This window comes from Lethenteron reissneri, chromosome 58, assembly GCF_015708825.2.
Source record: "Lethenteron reissneri isolate LAM-NWPU_2019-01 chromosome 58, ASM1570882v1, whole genome shotgun sequence".
Lineage (NCBI taxonomy): Eukaryota > Metazoa > Chordata > Hyperoartia > Petromyzontiformes > Petromyzontidae > Lethenteron > Lethenteron reissneri.
In genome coordinates this window covers 5,124,330-5,145,865 of record NC_083836.1, presented here as the reverse complement: position 1 = coordinate 5,145,865, position 21,536 = coordinate 5,124,330, and the positions used below count along the sequence as shown (strand labels likewise).

Here is a 21,536-nt window from a genome sequence, read left to right as displayed (position 1 = left end):
AGAACGTGAAGAACCAGTGGCATCTGCAGAACGTGAAGAACCAGTGGCATCTACAGAACGTGAAGAACCAGTGGCATCTACAGAACGTGAAGAACCAGTGGCATCTACAGAATGTGAAGAACCAGTGGCATCTGCAGAACGTGAAGAACCAGTGGCATCTGCAGAACGTGAAGAACCAGTGGCATCTACAGAACGTAAAGAAACAGTGGCATCTACAGAATGTGAAGAACCAGTGGCATCTGCAGAACGTGAAGAACCAGTGGCATCTGCAGAACGTGAAGAACCAGTGGCATCTGCAGAACGTGAAGAACCAGTGGCATCTACAGAACGTGAAGAACCAGTGGCATCTACAGAACGTGAAGAACCAGTGGCATCTACAGAACGTGAAGAACCAGTGGCATCTGCAGAACGTGAAGAACCAGTGGCATCTGCAGAACGTGAAGAACCAGTGGCATCTACAGAACGTGAAGAACCAGTGGCATCTGCAGAACGTGAAGAAACAGTGGCATCTACAGAACGTGAAGAACCAGTGGCATCTACAGAATGTGAAGAACCAGTGGCATCTGCAGAACGTGAAGAACCATTGGCATCTGCAGAACGTAAAGAAACAGTGGCATCTACAGAACGTGAAGAACCAGTAGCATCTGCAGAACACACATGTGTACACGTCCTTGATCCTGAAAATATGGCCGCATCCGGCAACACCATGTCCAGCGTGGCCTTTCGCTGTGGCAGAGGCAATCACTGGTCACGTGCCGACTCACGTCTAGAAGTGAGAAATGAATGCCTGTGTAAAGACAGTGCGTGGACTAGCGGCCACGAGTGGTAATTACAGGTGTGAAGACAATATAGAAGGCGAGCGGCCGCAAGTGGTAATTACAGGCGAGGTGACAGAGAAGGGAACGATCTGGAATCTCCAGGAAGGGTTCGGGAACTCGCCAGAGAGTTGGAGAAGTAAGGGGTCGTGGCCATGAGGCGGAGCGATGGCCACGCCGGGGATAAAAAATTAACCCGTAAAAACAAAGTTTTTCACTATAAATCCTTTATATGCGTGGCGGCTAGAGTTCTCTCGTCCTCTGGCTTGAGATGGCTGCCACCTATGGGTCAGATGATTGCCTGCCACCATTAAGCATTTGGTAGTTAAATATCTTTTCTTTTTCCTAAAAAGTGGAAAATTTTTGAAAAAATTTTTCACGAAAATAAATTGTCACGCACAACGAGTCTGTGTGCAAAATGTTAGCTTGATTGGATCACGGGAAGTGGGTTAAAAAACGACCGAAAGATTTGCACGGTCGTAAGCGCGCAAGCAAGCAAGCAAGTGAACTTAATATAAAGGATTTTAAAGGGAGCGAGGAGCGAGGTTCGGGGCTGCTGTGGAAGTCGGGGTCATCGCGGTCCGGGGGCGCTGTCTTCGCGTCGTCGCTGTCTGAGAGCCATCGATGTGAAGCGACCGATCAAAATAAAGAAACCCTCGACAGTCCGCGTGTCCGAGAGTCGTTACGCCTGCACGCGCACCTGCTTACACAAAGACAAATATCCCACCCGTGTAGCCTTAATAGACTGTAGAGGCAAGTGCTGTTAGTGAGAACTTATCAAGGCCCGGAACGGTACACGAGGGGGTGGGTGGTCAACACCACGCCCGGCCGCCTTTGTCTCCCCAGTAACGATGTTTACACACCGCACCAGGTACTCATTTGAGGCTGAGTCGACCTGGGGGGGGCCCAGGACCATTCCAGAAAATCGTCATTGGTGAGCGGGAATCGAAGCCGGGTCACCAGGTACGTAGCGCAGTGTAGCGCTAACCACTAAACCACCGCTCCCCAACAACAACAACAACTGCCATTCGCCACTAAGTGACGGTGACATCACCACGACGCACGTGCCAGGCTGGGTGCACGTTGAGGCCACGTGAAGTGTCGAACGCCCGCTGGCAGGAGGTCACGGGGCAGACCCAGCAGGTGCCATGGGTTGACTGAGATGACCGAGATGACTGGCTGATGCCCACCTGTGCCCCCTACTGTGCCAACTTGCTATGCTTTATCCACCCGGCGCTCTGCTCGTTGTTGTGAGCGTCGCTCCTCCGCCCTCCGCTGTTGTTGGAGGGCGACTGCCTCCAACTGCCCAGTAGCAGCGTCCTTCACGAGCCTCCTCTACAGAGGCCGATCTTGACACCACTGGTACCAGTCTGACTGACTGAGATGACCGAGATGACTGGCTGATGCACCACCTGTGCCCCCTACTGTACCAACTTGCTGTGCTTTAGCCACCCGGCGCTCCGCTCGTTGTTGTGAACGTCGCTCCTCCGCCCTCCGTTGTTGTTGGAGGGCGACTGCCTCCAACTGCCCAGTAGCGTCCTTCACGAGCCTCCTCCACAGAGGCCGATCTTGACACCGCTGGCACCAGTCTGACTGACTGAGATGACCGAGATGACTGGCTGATGCACCACCTGTGCCCCCTAACACACACACTGTGTACACACACACACGTGAAGTGTCGAACGCCCGCTGGCAGGAGGTCACGGGGCAGACCCAGCAGGTGCCACGGGTCGACTGACTGAGATGACCGAGATGACTGGCTGATGCACCACCTGTGCCCCCTTACACACACACACGTACATACTCGCTCGCTCGCTCGACCCCCATCCCTATTGCAATCGCCGGAGCATCGCGGCGAGCGCGGCTGAGAGGAGTCCAAGAGCGGAACGGGACGAGGACGCGGGAGGAGGGGCCCGTGATGGACTCCCGTCGTGCGCTCGTCCCCCGGAGGACGGTGTCAGCGACGTGCGGGGGGGCGGCTCCGCCGGCCTCGGGCACGACGCGTCCTCGCCACCGCAGTCCCCGCTGCCAGAGCCCCACTCGTCGCCTGCCGGGGGGGACACACACACCGGGGTAGGCCTCGGCAAGGTAAGGTAATTTACCCTTTAAAACCGGGTAAAAGGGTAACGGTAAAGGGTAAAGATGTCGACATGCCAAGGGGTAAGGTAAAGGGTAGGGTAAAGGTAGCTCGGAAGAATTACCCGGTAGGGTAAAGGAAGCGCGAAGTATTACTCGGTAAATACGGTGCCTTGTTTACCGCTAAAAGCTCCGTGGCGCAGTCCGTGGCCTCCATTTAATAAGTAATATTAAAACAAACTTTCTTAAAAACACGATTTTATTAAATGTACTAGTAATGGCAGAACTCCACGACTTCAGGAAGTGGCCCCGAAGCTTGCCATAACGTAAGGGACCGTGGTGATTTACTGCCAACGTCAGTTGAGCGTGGACAATTAGACCCAAGCCGAAACACAACATATAAACAAGGATTTTATGCTAGAATATAGTATTGTCATCAGTATGACATAAGTATACCAAGTTTGCAGTCGATACCACATTAGGAAGTTGGTAAAATTTTAGTTACAAGATTTGAGGATACAACAACGACGACAACAACAATAACAACAACAACTATGACAACAACGACAACAACAACAATGACAACAACGACAACAATGACAACAACGACAACAATGACAACAACAACAACAAGCGTGTAAAATTGGAATCATCGAGAGTATTCTATATGAATAAAGCGCTCTACCTAGCATTTACCGTTATAAACCTTTATCATGTGTAGTAGTACCCCAGTAATTACCCTGTAATCGGGTAATGTGTATGGGGTAAGGGTAAAAGGTAAGGTAAAAGGTAGGGTAAAAGGTAGGCTCGTTGTTTTTACCTTTTAACTTCTACCTTACCTTGCCGAGGCCTACACGGGGGGGGGGGGCACGCCATCTGGCGGTTCGGAGGTCGACCGAGGGCCTCGAACAATCAGTATCAAGGACGATGCATCGTGTTATCAGAGTGTGGGTTTTGTTTGAGCTTTTGACCGCAAGTATCGTGGTTAATGTAGTAACATGATTCCTCGTCAAAAGGTTTCAGTTTTGTTGCCAGAAAAAAGGGGAGAAACCCCCTATTCTTCTTCTTGGTTCTTTCGGTAAAGTCACGTAGAAGGGAAATAATAAAATAATAAAGTACTTTTTTATTATGTTGTATTTTTATTATGTTATTATTTCCCTTCTACGTGACTTTACCGAAAGAACCAAGAAGATAAAAAAAAAATAGATTTTTATTATTTTATTATTTTCCTTCTACGTGAATCCCTGCAGTCACGAAAGCTTTAAATCGAAACCCTATTATCATTATAAGAAGGGCTCCGAGCCTCAAGAGGCACCACCACCACCATTCCTTACTCATCAGGAAAGGGGGGCGCTAAAGGAGGGGGGCAACACAGGGGTTGGTGCGTCTGGGGGGGGGGGCAGTGCTCACTGCCAGTGGCGGCTCCTGCAAAATCTCTCAGGGGGGGCAAATGTCTGGATGATTGATAAGGATAAGGTCCACCCATGCAATGGATAAATTAACAGCTTAAGCATGTAACAGCAACTTCATTTCTTTAATATTAATGAAAAATAAAGTGACTCTTACAATACATCTCCTTGTTTGTTTCTATACTCACTATTATTACAATCCACTCAGTTTCTTTTATTAAAGATTCCACTAGGTGGCGACAAATAATATTGTTGACTGAAACGTGCTTACGTATGATGACGTAAGCACGTATGATGATGTAAGCACGTTAGGGTGAGCCCTCCCGGAAGCCATAGAGAATGCATTGCAGCGCCCGCCGTTCGAAAAAAAACATCTTTGAATGTAAGTCTATGGGGCCACTCGGGGCGATTCTCAGCCGGAGTGAAATCGCCCAAAAAGAGGCGGTACTCCACAGAATGTGACATGACGCCGATTGGACTATTTCCAGAGGCACAGTGACGGCTAGCGTGACTCTGTGGTTGAATGAGCTTGGTGGTGCATCGCCCAATCGCCCGAATGAAGAAACCGCCCCTGCTCACTGCTGTCGGCGAAGTGTGTGTCGTGGCCGTGGAAGGCTCCGTGGAGCTGGCTGGTCATGACGCGCAGCGCCATGATCTGCCGGCGGGACTGCAGGTCGGGCCGGGTGACGTCCACCTTCACCTCCGGGTTGTCCCTCTGCTGGGCCAAGCCATCGCCCACCACGTCGCGCAGATACCTTGCAGGGGGAGAGCGAGGGAGAGAGAGAGAGAGGCATCGTCGTCGTCGTCGTCATTGTTGTCATTGTCGTCATCGTCGTTAACGTCATTGTCGTCATCGTCATCGTCGTCATCATTGTCGTCGTCATTGTCATCATCGTCGTTATCGTCGTCGTCATCATCGTCATCGTCGTCATCATCGTCATCATCGTCGTTATCGTCATCGTCGTCATCGTCGTCATCATCGTCGTTATCGTCATCGTCGTCATCATCGTCGTCATCGTCGTCGTCGTCGACATCGCTCCTCTGGGGGTCGATGAGACCCAGTCGTACCGGTCTGCTTTTCGGGAGGTCAACCGCCGTGGTTGTCCTGCTACGAGGGGGGGTGTCCCTGGGGGGAGGGGGGGGTGGGTGACGGCAGAGGGAAGCAAGAGATGGCTCTGGGTAGGGGGGGGGGGCCTGGCAGATGGCTCTGGGTGGGTGGGGGGGGGGCCCTGGCAGAGGGAAGGAGGAGACGGCTCTGTGGGTAGGGGGTGGGTGACGGCCCCACCTGCCCTCCCCCTCCCCGTTCCAGCAGCGCTCCTCGCTGGAGATGTCCGCGGCGACGCCCTCGGCGCTGCACACGCTGAACGGCAGCGAGGCCCAGAACGACTTCATCCTGCGCAGGGTGTCCCTCGCCTCCCGCACCTGCACCACGGGGGGGGTGCAGTGGGGGGGGGTGCGGGGGGGGCAGTGGGGGGGGTGCAGTGGGGGGGGCAGTGGGGGGGTGCAGTGGGGGGGGGTGCGGGGGGGGGCAGTGGGGGGGGTGCAGTGGGGGGGCAGTGGGGGGGGGTGCAGTGGGGGGGGCAGTGGGGGGGTGCAGTGGGGGGGGGTGCGGGGGGGGCAGTGGGGGGGGTGCAGTGGGGGGGGGGGGCAGTGGGGGAGGGGGTGCAGTGGGGGTGCAGTGGGGTGCAGTGGGGGGGGGTGCGGGGGGGGCAGTGGGGGGGGTGCAGTGGGGGGGGGCAGTGGGGGAGGGGGTGCAGTGGGGGTGCAGTGGGGGTGCAGTGGGGGGGGGTGCGGGGGGGGCAGTGGGGGGGGTGCAGTGGGGGGGGGGGCAGTGGGGGAGGGGGTGCAGTGGGGGGTGCAGTGGGGGTGCAGTGGGGGGTGCAGTGGGGGGGGGGGGTGCAGGGGGTTGGGGGGGGGCACCACGTGGCTCAAATTCCGGTGCCCACGGAAAGGTGCGTTCGCCTACAAAGGCAAAGATCCCCGTGTAGCCTCATCAGACTGTTGGGGCAAGTGCTGTTAGCGAGCACCTATGAAGGCCGGCACGGCGCACGAGGGGGTGGGTGGCAAGCACCACGTTCGGCCGCCTTTGTCTCCCCAGTGTCGATGTTCACTACACACCGTACCAGGTGCTCATTTGAGGACGGATTCTGATAATCGTCACCGGTGTTAACCGCGAGCGGTGATCGCAGCGCCACGCGCTGACCGTTGCACACTAATGCTCCCCACTACTGCATACACACGCACGCACACGCACGCACACACACACGTTCATACACGCGCGCGCACACACGCACATACACACACTCACACATACGCACACACAGGCACGCACGTACACACAAGCACACACACTCTCACACATGCATACACACAGGTACGCGCACGCACACACGCACGCACACGCACACTCTCACACACAGGCACGCACGTACACACAGGCACGCACACTCTCACGCACACACACACGCACACACACACACGCACACTCTCACACACGCACACAAACACACGCACACTCTCACGCACACACACACGCACACACACACACACGCACACACGCACACACACGCGCACACACACGCACACACACGCACATACGCGCGCGCTCCGCCGGAGGAGTTACGGGCAAAGTAATTATGGCCAACGATCGCAGGCGGAGTGGCGAGCGGCGGTCACGGCGCTGATCTATGGAACGAGTCTGGGGACGGCGACACGATAATTAACGGCGCATCGTCAATCGTCAATCCGGCGCAGGAGACAGAGAGGAGGCGGGAGGGAGTGGATCGTGGGAGCATCGGGCTCGCGTTCGCTGGCATCTCTGTCTGCGCGCCTGCCTCGGTGTCGAGCTGGTGACCCCCGAACCACAAAGCCTCTCGCACTGCCGGGCGAACTCCATCTCAACTAGAGGCTGCTGGGGGGCGACTTGAACGACCCCGACCTGAACATCTCCACCCACGGGGGGGGGGGGGGGACCTGAACATCTCCACCCACGGGGGGGGGGGACCTGAACATCTCCACCCACGGGGAGGGGGGGGGACCTGAACATCTCCACCCACGGGGGGGGGACCTGAACATCTCCACCCACGGGGGGGGGGGGACCTGAACATCTCCACCCACGGGGGGGGGGACCTGAACATCTCCACCCACGGGGAGGGGGGGACCTGAACATCTCCACCCACGGGGAGGGGGGGGACCTGAACATCTCCACCCATCGGGGAGGGGGGACCTGAACATCTCCACCCACGGGGGGGGGGGACCTGAACATCTCCACCCACGGGGGGGGGGGGACCTGAACATCTCCACCCACGGGGGGGGGGGGGACCTGAACATCTCCACCCACGGGAGGGGGACCTGAACATCTCCACCCCTGGGGGGGGGACCTGAACATCTCCACCCACGGGGGGGGGACCTGAACATCTCCACCCACGGGGGGGGGGGACCTGAACATCTCCACCCACGGGGAGGGGGGACCTGAACATCTCCACCCACGGGGAGGGGGGACCTGAACATCTCCACCCACGGGGAGGGGGGACCTGAACATCTCCACCCACGGGGGGGGGGACCTGAACATCTCCACCCACGGGGAGGGGGGACCTGAACATCTCCACCCACGGGAGGGGGGACCTGAACATCTCCACCCACGGGGAGGGGGGACCTGAACATCTCCACCCACGGGGAGGGGGGACCTGAACATCTCCACCCACGGGGGGGGGGACCTGAACATCTCCACCCACGGGGAGGGGGGACCTGAACATCTCCACCCACGGGGAGGGGGGACCTGAACATTTCCACCCACGGGGGGGGGGACCTGAACATCTCCACCCACGGGGAGGGGGGACCTGAACATCTCCACCCACGGGGGGGGGGACCTGAACATCTCCACCCACAGGGGGGGGGACCTGAACATCTCCACCCACGGAAAGGGGGGACCTGAACATCTCCACCCACGGGGAGGGGGGACCTGAACATCTCCACCCACGGGGAGGGGGGACCTGAACATCTCCACCCACGGGGGGGGGGACCTGAACATCTCCACCCACGGGGAGGGGGGACCTGAACATCTCCACCCACGGGGGGGGGGGACCTGAACATCTCCACCCACGGGGAGGGGGGACCTGAACATCTCCACCCACGGGGAGGGGGGACCTGAACATCTCCACCCACGGGGAGGGGGGACCTGAACATTTCCACCCACGGGGGGGGGGACCTGAACATCTCCACCCACGGGGAGGGGGGACCTGAACATCTCCACCCACGGGGGGGGGGGGACCTGAACATCTCCACCCACAGGGGGGGGGACCTGAACATCTCCACCCACGGAAAGGGGGGACCTGACCATCTCCACCCACGGGGAGGGGGGACCTGAACATCTCCACCCACGGGGAGGGGGGACCTGAACATCTCCACCCACGGGGGGGGGGGACCTGAACATCTCCACCCACGGGGAGGGGGGACCTGAACATCTCCACCCACGGGGGGGGGGGACCTGAACATCTCCACCCACGGGGAGGGGGGACCTGAACATCTCCACCCACGGGGAGGGGGGACCTGAACATCTCCACCCACGGGGAGGGGGGACCTGAACATCTCCACCCACGGGGAGGGGGGACCTGAACATCTCCACCCACGGGGGGGGGGACCTGAACATCTCTACCCACGGGGGGATGAACTTGAACGACCTTGACCTGAACACCGAGGGGGGGGTTGTGGGTGTGGGGGGTGGCCCACGGCCTCACCAGGTGGACGATGGTGGTGCTGGGCGAGGCGGTGGGAGCCGGCGGGCGACTCGTGCCGACCCTCCCCCTGCCGCCGTAGCCGGACGGCGCCGCGCCCCTGCCGGCCTGGTGCGCCCTGCCGGGGTTGGGGATGCCGCACTCCGCGAAGATCTGGGGGCGCGTGGGAGCGTACGCACAGCTAAGGCCCTCGCTGAAGCCGTCAGCAGGAGCAGCAGCAGCAGCAGTAGCAGCAGCAGTAGCAACAGCAGCAGTAACAGCAGCAGCAGTAGCAACAGCAGCAGTAGTAGCAGCAGCAGAAGCAGCAGTAGCAGCAGCAGAAGCAGCAGCAGTAGCAGCAGCAGCAGTAGCAGAAGCAGCAGCAGTAGCAGCAGCAGCAGTAGCAACAGCAGCAGTAGTAGCAGCAGCAGCAGAAGCAGCAGTAGCAGCAGCAGAAGCAGCAGCAGTAGCAACAGCAGCAGTAGTAGCAGCAGCAGAAGCAGCAGTAGCAGCAGCAGTAGCAGCAGCAGCAGTAGCAGCAGCAGTAGTAGCAGCAGCAGAAGCAGCAGAAGCAGCAGCAGTAGCAGCAGCAGCAGTAGCAGCAGCAGTAACAGCAGCAGTAGTAGCAGCAGCAGTAGCAGCAGTAACAGCAGCAGCAGTAGTAGCAGCAGTAGTAGCAGCAGGAGCAGCAGCAGGAGCAGCAGCAGCAACAGGAGACGCCAGCCTGATGAGCGCCGCGCTCAAGCAGAGACACTGCCGACCGCGAATTATGCAGCTACGGCGAAGTTGGGCGAACCCGGGTCACCAGGTACGCAGCGCAGCGTAGCGCTAACCGCTGCACCACCACTCCCCAACAACAACAACCGCCATTCGCCACTAAGTGACGGTGACGTCACCACGACGCTTGTGCCAGGCTAGGTGCACGTTGAGGCCACGTGGGGCAGACCCAGCAGGTGCCACGGGTTCGACTGACTGAGATGACCGAGATGACTGGTTAATGCACCACCGATGCCCCCCTAACACACACACTGTGTACACACACACGCACATGCATCACCGTACCGCGTACTGCATCACTGTACCGCGTGCTGCATCACCGTTCCGCGTACCGCGGCGTGAACACGGCGCGCCAAGCGGCCGAATTCTTTCGAGTGTCGCCCTGTGAACAGATCGTGGCGATCGCCCTCGTGGTTTGCGCTTGAGAATCACCTGCGTGGACACCTGGACGCTGTTTTCCTGGAGGTGCATGATCGCGTCCGAGATCCTCACGTCGATCGGAGCGAGGACCGTCTCCACGTTGAAGGGACCCTCCAGTCGCTCCTGTCAGCTGCAGCATCGCGTCTGCGTCGTGGGGTGGGGAACGGTGGCGCAGCGGTTAGCGCGCTCTCGGCCCGGCAAGAAGGGGTCTCGGCTGATGGCGCGCGGCGTGAACGTTCGGCGGAACGGGCGAGTTGGGAGTCCCGGATAGGACGCGCGGTTGTGCACGAGCCAGGGCGCGGTGATTCCGCCACCGGAGCGGATCGTCATCATCGTCATCATCGTCGTCATCGTCACCATCGTCGTCATCGTCGTCATCATCGTCGTCATCGTTGTCATCGTTGTCATCGGCATCACCATCGTCGTCGTCATCGTCACCATTGTCGTCATCGTCGTCATCATCGTCGTCATCATAGTCGTCATCGTCGTCCTCATCGTCGTCATCATCGTGATCGTCATCATCATCGTCATCATCGTTATTATCATCATCATCATCGTCATCGTTATCATCGTCATCATCGTCGTCATCATCATCGTCATCGTCACCATCAGCAGCAGCAGCGAGGGAAGGGCAGCAGTTTGCAGGATAATCGGCTGAGGCACCCCCCCCCCCACAGCGAGGTCATTCCTGCAAGTTTATGTAGCAGGGTGATTGTAATCAGTGCAATGGATCGAGGGGGGGGGGGGGGGGGAGAATTGTCGGAATTAATCAGTGAAATGAATCAGTGTAATGATTCAGTGGAATGAATCAGAGAAGGCACGAGAGGAATTAATCGGGAGAACGATTCGGTAGAATGAATCGGGGGAATGAATCAGTGGAACGAATCAGGGAATGAATCAGTGGAACGAATCAGTTGAATTAATCAGAGAAGCAACCAGTTGAATTAATCGGGAGGACGATTCAGTGTTACGAATCGGTGGAATTATTCAGTGGAATGACTCGGGGAATGAACCAGTGGAATGAATCGGGGGGAACGAATCATGGGAACGAAGGGCAGGGCTGGCCCGCGTGGCTCACCGATGAAGCTGTTCCAGGCTGATTCAGTGGAATGACTCGGGGATTGAACAAGTGGAATGAAACGAGGGGGGGACGATTCAGTGGAATGAATCGGGGGGAGCGAATCGTGGGAACGAAGGACTGGGCGGGCGGGCGGGGCTCACCGATGAAGCTGTTCCAGGCTGATTCAGTGGAATGACTCGGGGAATGAACCAGTGGAATGAATCGGGGGGAGCGAATCGTGGGAACGAAGAGCTGGGCGGGCGTGCGGGGCTCACCGATGAAGCTGTTCCAGGCTGCGTCCATGTCTGCGGTGTGCGCCAGGCAGCCCTTGAGCACGTTCAGGCAGTACGCGTGGCAGGGCGGCAGCGCCGCGGCGGTGGCGCCGCCGCAGTACGGGCAGTACCACATGCGCACCAGGGAGCGCACGCACTCGGCCGACAGGGGAGCCTGCACGGCGGGGAGAGACGCGGGGGGGGGGGGGAGACGTGGGGAGACGTGGGGAGGAGATGTAGGGGGGGGAGGAGACGTGGAGGGGGGAGACGTGGGGAGGAGTGGGGAGGGGGGGAGACGTGGGGGGGGGGGGAGACGTGGGGGGGGGAGACGTGGGGGGGGGGGAGACGTGGGGGGGGATGTAGGGGGGGGAGGAGACGTGGAGGGGGGGAGACGTGGGGGGGGGGGAAACGTAGGGGGGGGAGAGACGTGGGGAGACGTGGGGAGGAGTGGGGAGGGGGGGAGACGTGGGGGGAGACGTGAGGGGGGGAGAGACGTGGGGAGATGTGGAGGGGGGAGACGTGGGGGGGAGTGGAGGAAGAGACGTGGGGGGGGGAGTGGGGGGGAGTGGGGGGGAGTGGGGGGAGACGTGGGGGGGGGAGTGGGGGGGAGTGGGGGGGGAGTGGGGGGAGACGTGGGGGGGGAGTGGGGGGGAGTGGGGGGGGAGTGGGGGGAGACGTGGGGGGGGGGGAGTGGGGGAAGAGACGTGGGGGGGGGAGTGGGGGGGAGTGGGGGGGGAGTGGGGGGAGACGTGGGGGGGGAGTGGGGGAAGAGACGTGGGGGGGGGAGTGGGGGGGGAGTGGGGGGGAGTGGGGGGAGACGTGGGGGGGGAGTGGGGGAAGAGATGGGGGGGGGGAGGAGTGGGGGGGAGTGGGGGAGACGTGGGGAGGAGACAATCCAGCCTGCAGGTTAAACCCAGGATGGATTGTAGGCAGGCCAGCCTAAATGTTTCTAACCAGCGAAGATGTTCGATTATAGGGGTCCATGTTTCACAAGTGTAATAAAGGTCGCGGAGGCAACTTCTGGAATCAGGTTTGTTTATTAGCTTTCTTCCACAGCTCTCATCGTACGGACTCCTCTGCAATCTGACTCCTTCATACTGTTGACAGACACAGCGTGAGAGGGAGGGGTAGAGAGAGAGATGACTGTCGCTCCCGCGTGGCTTCTCCCTTCGTTCGTTCCAGTTCCGACCACGTGTTTCCCGTCTCCACCCCTTTTAATCCCTGGGTCACGTGGTGCCTCTCAGCCAGTCCTGGGTAACCTCCCTGGAATCTTCCAGATCCCATCCTACGGTCCCAGGACCACGCCCCTAACTCGTCTCCCCATTGGCTGTGGCTGAAGCCAGCAGAGCCAATCATCTCCTTCCAGGTGTAACCTTCGCATTAGTCAGGGCCACGCCCCTACACCTCTCCCCATTGGTTATGGGCCTGGACCGGTAGAGTCAATCATTATCAATCAGGTGTGACCACTTAATCACCCAGGTGCACCCTCACATTACACAAGCGTAGAGAAGAGAGGGCATGATTGTTGCTAAAAAAGACCTGAAGCTTCGTGCCGAGTGACAGACCAGGTAGCTTGCACACAGCGTTACGCAACTGATGAAGAGATAATGCCGCTCGACTGATTCGGAGTGAGACCTCTGTCAAACCATAGCTGCTCATGAGCACACTGCCCAGGTATGGGTAGCTCTCCACTCTCTCCACAACTGCCCCATCACCAATTGGGAGTTGTGGTGGGTGGAGTGTCCGAAGGTACAAAATACCCAGGCAGGTGCTTAGTTTTGGTGGGGCTGATGGTAAGGCCCCACCTCTTAGTGGCACGCTCCAGTTTCAGCAGCAGCGCCTCCAACTCCTCCTCTGAGTGAGCAGCAATTACCAGATCATCGGCATACATAACGTGGTTGACCAAGAGGGAGCCATCCCTTGACCGCACCCGGCATCGACCAGCCTCCCATTGTATCTGTATCAGATGGAAATTCCTCCGGTACAGTTACTGAAGGCATCACGAACTACGTGGTCGAAATAGATGTTAAATAATGTGGGAGCCATAGGACATCCCTGTCGCACCCCAAGGTGTACATGGAATGGCTCTGACTCCCGGCCATGTAGTTTTACTGGGGCCCGCTCACCATCATGAAGGTCCTTAATGATCGTGAGCAACCGATGAAAAGACACACAGACACACACACACAGAAAAACACACACACACGGACACACACAACAACAACAACAACCGCCATTTGCCACTAAGTGGTGGTGACATCACCACGACGCTTGTGCCAGGCCATGTGCACCTTGACACACAAAGATAAAGATCCCCCGTATAGCCTTAACAGACTGTAGGGGCAAGTGCTGTTAGCGAGTAGCACCTATGAAGGCCGCAACGGTACACGAGGGGGTGGGTGGCCAGCACCACGCCCGACCGCCTTTGTCTCCCTAGTGGCGATGTTTACACACCTCACCAGGTACTCATTTGAGGCTGAGTCGACCTACACACACGAACACACACAGACACACACACGCATGGACACACCCGCACGAACGCACACACACACACGGATACACACACGGACACACGGACACACACACAGCCCCTGACCGTGCGCGTGGCGTTGGCGACTCCGGCCGCGAGCCGCAGGCCTCGCGTGAGCGAGCGTGTGGCCAGCGCCGCCCGGCCCAGCTGCGCCAGCAGCTTGCGGGGAGCGGCGCCGAAGGGGCGCAGGCTCTCGGCGAGCTTGACGGCGCACTCGAGGTCACCGTCCGAGAAGCGGTACTGGGGGTTGAGGAGCTGCAGCATTCGCTCGAGTAGCTGCGACCAGAACTCCGACATCACCTCGGCCAGGTCGACGGCCGCGGTGGCGCGGGACGACGACGATAAGAGCGACGATGGGGTCAACGAGTGGGACGATGATGAGGATGGTGGTGGTGGTGGTAACGGTGAGGGTGAGGATGGTGAAGATGGTGGTGGTGGTGATAAGAATGATGGTGGTGGTGGTAATGGTGAGGATGATGATGATAGTGATAAGAATGATGGTGGTGGTGGTAATGGTGAGGATGATGATGATAGTGATAAGAATGATGGTGGTAATGGGGAGGATGAGGATGGTGAAGATGATGATGATGGTGGTGGTGGTGGTAATGGTGAGGTTGATGAAGATGATGATGATGGTGGTGGTGAGGATGATGATGATAGTGATACGAATGATAATGGTGGTGGTGGTGGTGAGGATGATGAAGATGATGATAATGATGATGATGAAGGTGGTGGTGGTGATGATGATGATAATGATGCGGTTGAAGAAAATGATGACGAAGATGCTGACGGTGGTGATGGTGATGATGATAAGGAGATGAAAATCGGTGCTTGGATGCCTGAAACAGAACAACGTTGGAAAGAGAAACCTCTCAGTGCCGATTCTGCGTTGAGAACATCGACAGCAAGCAGTTGGGGGGAAGCACAACCATCGATAATAATAAGGCTGAGTCGACCTAGGGGAGGCCCAGGACCGGTTCAAATAATCGTCACCGGTGTTGCTGGCCGTGAGCGAGGATTGGTCCCGGGTCACTGGGTTCGTTTGCGCGGCGCGCTAACCTCAGCACCACCGCTCCACGACTCGCTTCACTCACGTGCATCCTGGACCGCACCGCGTGACGACGGTTGCCGTGGCGACGGCTCACGTGACGACGGCTCACGTGACGACGGGTCACGTGACGACGGCTCACGTGGCGATGGCTCAGGTGGCGACGTCTCCCGTGACGACGGCTCACGTAACAACGGCTCACGTGGCGACGGATCCCGTGACAACATCTCCCGTGACGACGGCTCACGTGGCGACGGATCCCGTGACAACATCTCCCGTGCAGACGGCTCACATGACGACGGCTCCCGTGGCGACGGCTCCTGTGGCGACGGCTCACGTGACAACGTCTCACGTGACGACGGCTCCCATGGCGACGGCTGCAGGGCGACCGTCGCCCTCGCGCCGCTCGACGCCTCGTCAGCTCTCCCCTCTCCCAGCGTCCTCTCCGCCTCCGACCCACGTGGGTGGATGTTGGGGGCCTCCCTCCTCTCCCTCCTCCTCGTCCTCCCGTCCGGCTCCGGCCGTCCACCGTCGTCCGCCCGCCGCGACCCCTCCTCCCCGCGTCGCCCCCCCGCCCCGGGAGATCTCCCTCCCCGGTCGGCGAGCGGCACCGCGTCCCTCTGCCCACGACCGCCGGTGCCGGCGTCGGCGTCCGATCCGCGCCGAGACCGCCGGGACTCGGGGGGGGGCCCGCCGGGGGGCCGGCGGTGGGGGGGCGGTGGTGGGGGGGCGGGTGGGGGAGGGGCGCTCACGCCGGCGTACAGCCGCAGCTGGGAGAAGAGCCACAGGAAGAGGTCCGCGTTCTGGGTGTAGATGACGCCGTAGGAGCGCACGAACATGTCGTGCAGCGAGGCCTCGGCACGCCGCAGCAAGTCGCCCATGTAGTCTAGCGGAGGGGGGGGGGTGAAGGAAGGGGTAGGACAGAAGAGAGAGATGATGATAGACAGTCGTGCTAATCTGTGAATGGTTTTGAAAAATGTTCGCGCAGCAGGAGAGGGAGCACGAATGGCATACGGACACAGAGATCCATAGACTCACACAGAGACCCATAGACGACGCAGAGACCCATAGACTCACACAGAAACCCATAGACTTACACAGAGACCCATAGACTCACGCAGAGACCCACAGACTCACGCAGAGACCGATAGACTCACACAGAGACCCACAGACTCACGCAGAGACCCACAGACTCACACATAGACCCATAGACTCACACAAAGACCCATAGACTTACACAGAGACCCATAGACTCACGCAGAGACCCACAGACTCACGCAGAGACCCATAGACTCACACAGAGACCCATAGACTCACACAGAGACCCATAGATGCACGCAGAGACCCATAGACTCACGCAGAGACCCATAGACTTACACAGAGATCCATAGACTCACATAGAGATGCATAGACTCACACAGAGACCCATAAACTCACACAGAGATCCATAGACTCACACAGAGATCCATAGACTCACACAGAGACCCATAGACTCACGCAGAGACCCACAGACTCACACAGAGACCCACAGACTCACACAGAGACCCACAGACTCACACAGAGACCCACAGACTCATGCAGATACGTATAGTTTAATGTCCTTTTCCCCGCACCTCCGTTTAGCGGGGTCGTCTACATCCAGTGGTACAAACTGAGATCAACAACAACAACAGCAGCAGCAGCGTGCCAAGTGGCCAACCGTGCCAAGTGACCAAACCGTGTCAAGTGTACAAACTGTGCCACGTGGCCAAACCGTGTCAAGTGTCCAAACCGTACCAAGTGGAAGTGGCCAAGTGACCAAACCGTGCCAAGTGACAAGCCGTGCCAAGTGTCCAAACCGTGCCAAGTGGAAGTGACCAAACCGTGCCAAGTGACCAAACCGTGCCAAGTGTCCAAACCGTGCCAAGTGACAAGCCGTGCCACGTGGCCAAATCGTGCCAAGTGGCCAAACCGTGCCAACTGTGCCAAGTGGCCAAACCGTGTCACGTGGCCAAACCGTGTCAAGTGACCAAACCGTGCCAAGTGACCAAACCTGTGCCAAGTGTCCAAACCGTGCCAAGTGTCCAAACCGTGCCAAGTGTCCAAACCGTGTCAAGTGGCCAAACCGTGCCAAGTAGCCAAACCGTGCCAAGTAGCCAAACCGTGCCAAGTGACCAAACCGTGCCAAGTGGAAGTGGCCAAGTGACCAAACCGTGCCAAGTGACAAACCGTGCCAAGTGTCCAAACCGTGCCAAGTGGAAGTGGCCAAGTGACCAAACCATGCCAAGTGACCAAACCGTGCCAAGTGGCCAAACTGTGCCAAGTGACCAAACCGTGCCAAGTGACCAAACCGTGCCAAGTGGAAGTGGCCAAGTGACAAACCGTGCCACGTGGCCAAACCGTGCCAAGTGGCCAAACCGTGCCAACTGTGCCAAGTGGCCAAACCGTGCCACGTAGCCACGTGTGCCGCGCGCCGCAAGCCGCGTTACCGTCCATCTTGCTGTACTGCAACTGGAACGCGGCCAGCGGGAAGTGGCTGCTCTCCTCCACGAGGCGCTGCAGGTCCAGCCGGGCGGCCGGGCCCAGCTGGGCCTCCACGGAGCGCGAGCAGCAGGAGAGGGCACGCGGGCGGCACACCGACAAGTGATGGCCTTGTGGGGGTGGGGCAGGGTGGGTGGGTGGTGGGTGGGGTGAGAAGAAGAAGAACAACAACAACAGCGGGGTCTACTTCCTGTCATGCCCCCCCCCCTTCCCCCCCCCTCTCTCCCCCCCTTACTGCTACTATATAACCTCGTGCCACGGCAGACCTCTTGCCAGAGGTCGCAACCGGGTACCCGATACCCGTACACTACCCGATACCCGTACCCTACCCGATACCCGATACCCGTACCCTACCCGATACCCGATACCCGTAGCCTACCAGATACCCGTACCCTACCAGATACCCGATACCCGTACCCTACCCGATACCCGTACCCTACCCGATACCCGTACCCTACCCGATACCCATACCCTACCCAATACCCGATACCCGTACCCTACCCGATACCCGTACCCTACCCGATACCCGTACCCTACCCGATACCCGTACCCTACCCGATACCCGTACCCTACCCGATACCCGTACCCTACCCAATACCCGATACCCGTACCCTACCCGATACCCGTACCCTACCCGATACCCGTACCCTACCCAATACCCGATACCCGTACCCTACCCGATACCTGTACCCTACCCGATGCCCGGCTACCCGTACCCGGCCGGGTACGGGTACCCGTTTGCGACCCTGGTGCGGCCGGGTACGGGTACATAAGGAATCAAAACCCGTTTGCGACCTCTGCCTCTCGCCTGCTTCAGCAGTTTGTTTCTTGCTGTGGTTGTCCCACCTGATGACGATTTGCTTGTGTTGCCATCGAAACGTCGTGATCTAGTGTTTTTCAACCCACGTGACTTTACCGAAAGAACCAAAGAGTGTGGATTCCTGCGGTCACGAAAGCTTCAAATGAAGATTGAAACAACAACAAAGTTCCCCCGCTCCCACCCCCCCCCCCCTGAGGTACCGATTGGGGTCTCCCTGGTGCGTATTTTTGAGGCTGAGTCGACCTGGAGGTATTCGCCTCTATTGCTTGGGAGGCAAGCGGGAATCGGACTCGGGCCGCCAGGTTCGTAGCACCGGCGCGCTGCCACACCACACACACACACACCACACACCCCACACGCACACACCACACACACACACTACACACACCCCACACACCACACACACACACCACACACACACACCCCACACACACACCCCCCACACACACACCCCACACACCCCACACACACACACACCCCACACACACACCCCACACACACACACACACCCCCACACACACACAAACCCCACACACACACGCCACACACACCCCACAAACACACACACACCCCACACACACACGCACACCCCATACACACCCCACACACACCCCACGCACACATCACCCCACCATACACACACCCCACACACATACACACCCCACACATACCCCACACACACACACACCCCACACACACATACCATACACACCACACACACACACACACACCCACACACACCCCCCCCACACACACACCCCACACACACACCCCACACACACACCCCACACACACACGCACACCCCCCCCCCCACACACACACCCCACACACACACCACACACACAGGCACCACACACACCCCACACACACACACCCCCACACACACACACCCCACACACACACACACCCCACACACACACCCCACACACACACCCCACACACACACCCCACACACACCCCACGCACACAGCACCCCACACACACACACCCACACACACACACACCCCACTACACACACCCCACACACACAGACACACCCCACTACACACACGCATAGACAGCCATCAATCAATCGACGGCAGTGCCGTGTGCAGACGCGAGGCCTTGCGTCACCCCCCCCCCGGCCCCCGCCCCCCGAGATCGATTCCCTCCCCTGGTCCCCGGGGGGTCGGGAGGACCCTCATCATCATCATCATCCTCCTCATCATCATCATCATCATCCTCCTCATCATCATCATCATCCTCATCATCATCATCCTCATCATCATCCTCATCATCATCATCCTCATCATCATCATCCTCATCATCATCATCCTCCTCATCATCATCATCCTAATCATCATCATCATCATCCTCCTCATCATCATCATCATCCTCCTCATCATCATCATCCTCATCATCATCATCATCATCCTCATCATCATCATCATCCTCATCATCATCATCCTCATCATCATCATCATCCTCATCATCATCATCATCCTCATCATCATCATCATCCTCCTCATCATCATCCTCCTCATCATCATCATCATCCTCATCCTCATCATCATCATCCTCCTCATCATCATCATCCTAATCATCATCATCATCCTCCTCATCATCATCATCATCATCCTCCTCATCATCATCCTCCTCCTCATCATCATCATCCTAATCATCATCATCATCATCCTCCTCATCATCATCATCCTCCTCATCATCATCATCATCCTCATCATCATCATCCTCCTCATCATCATCATCCTCCTCATCATCATCATCCTAATCATCATCATCATCAAGGCGGCGAGCGCCGAACAGATGGAGGAACTCAGAATTTGGCGCTGCCGTGAACTGAACTCGCTGCTTCCACGCTCCGAGTTAAAGCACAGGGGTGGAGTAGGGGGGGGGCTCTCTTGGCCGTGGGGGGCTGTTGACAAGCTGGGTCAAGGGGGGGTTGGGGGGGGCTAGGAATATATGACGGGGGAGAGTTCGCTGGTGACGGAGCACTCAGGGAGTCTGTCAATATCACTGGTCAACACACTTTTAATGGCATAAGGTATTCCAACGGTTTTAAGGTATCGATTTAAAGCTTTCGTGACTGCAGGGATTCATTTTCTTGGTTCTTTCGGTAAAGTCACGTAGAAGGGAAATAATAAAATAATAAAATTTTAAACATAATAAAATAATTCTCACGTTTCTTCACCTGAGGACGGCTGCTTGCGTTGTGGCCGAAACGTCGTGAGAATTATTTTATTATGTTTTATTTTATTATTTTATTACTTCCCTTCTACGTGACTTTACCGAAAGAACAAAGAAAATGGTTGTAATGTAATTTTGGGGTGCTGATTCCAAATCTGGCATCAGTTTTTGTCTATCACATCAGGTTGTTGAGATATCAAATATTGCATTTTCAATAAAAACTGCAGAAGAAAAATATTAAATGAATGTGGATATCGACATAAAATGATATTATAAACACACTATGGCTATTAGGGAGACAAAGGCGGCCGGACGTGGTGCTGACCACCCACCCCCTCGTGTGCCGTGCCGGCCTTCATAGGTGCTCGCTAACAGCACTTGCCCCTACAGTCTGTGAAGGCTATACGGGGGGATCTTTGTCTTTGCTTATGAGTTTGTGATTCCTACTCAGGGTCACCAACACCAGCGGTGATTATCTGGACCGGTCCTGGGCCTCCCCTAGGTCGACTCAGCATCAAATGAGGTACAGTGGTCCTTCGTATAACAATAGGTTGAACCCTTGCTAGCAATTCAACAGTTGTGTTAAAATGTTACGACACCCAACAGAAACCTTTTGCAAGGTATCGTGTCTGCATTAAGGGGCCGTCCATAAATGACGTCACGCGATTTTAGACGATTTTTCACCCCCCCCCCTCAGATATGACGTCACAAAGCTCTGTCCCCCCCCCCCAAAAAAAATAAAACGTGCTTCAAATCGCTTTAAACTATTGTCATTGTAGTGCGTATTTAATGTGGCGCTGCACTCTGATGTTGTAGGAGAAAACATTTATTACAAAGTCTATTTAATTAAGTAGAACGTGTTGTCTATATTTATTTAAAGTTGCGCATTTTG

General features: G+C 57.4%; 1 protein-coding gene across 1 annotated transcript in view; it reads right to left on the bottom strand.

Annotated features, from left to right (window-relative positions):
- Window positions 1-728: 728 nt before the first annotated feature.
- The window catches only part of LOC133357484 (glypican-6-like), a 26,911-nt gene continuing 6,103 nt past the window's right edge, over window positions 729-21,536 (bottom strand). The window contains 10 exon segments of the mRNA XM_061575438.1: window positions 729-2,862; window positions 4,880-5,055; window positions 5,586-5,722; window positions 9,037-9,186; window positions 10,222-10,332; window positions 10,334-10,353; window positions 11,545-11,716; window positions 14,138-14,910; window positions 15,166-16,005; window positions 17,588-17,749. Coding sequence (XP_061431422.1) covers window positions 2,645-2,862; window positions 4,880-5,055; window positions 5,586-5,722; window positions 9,037-9,186; window positions 10,222-10,332; window positions 10,334-10,353; window positions 11,545-11,716; window positions 14,138-14,910; window positions 15,166-16,005; window positions 17,588-17,749 — 2,759 coding nt within the window. The 3' untranslated portion in view covers window positions 729-2,644.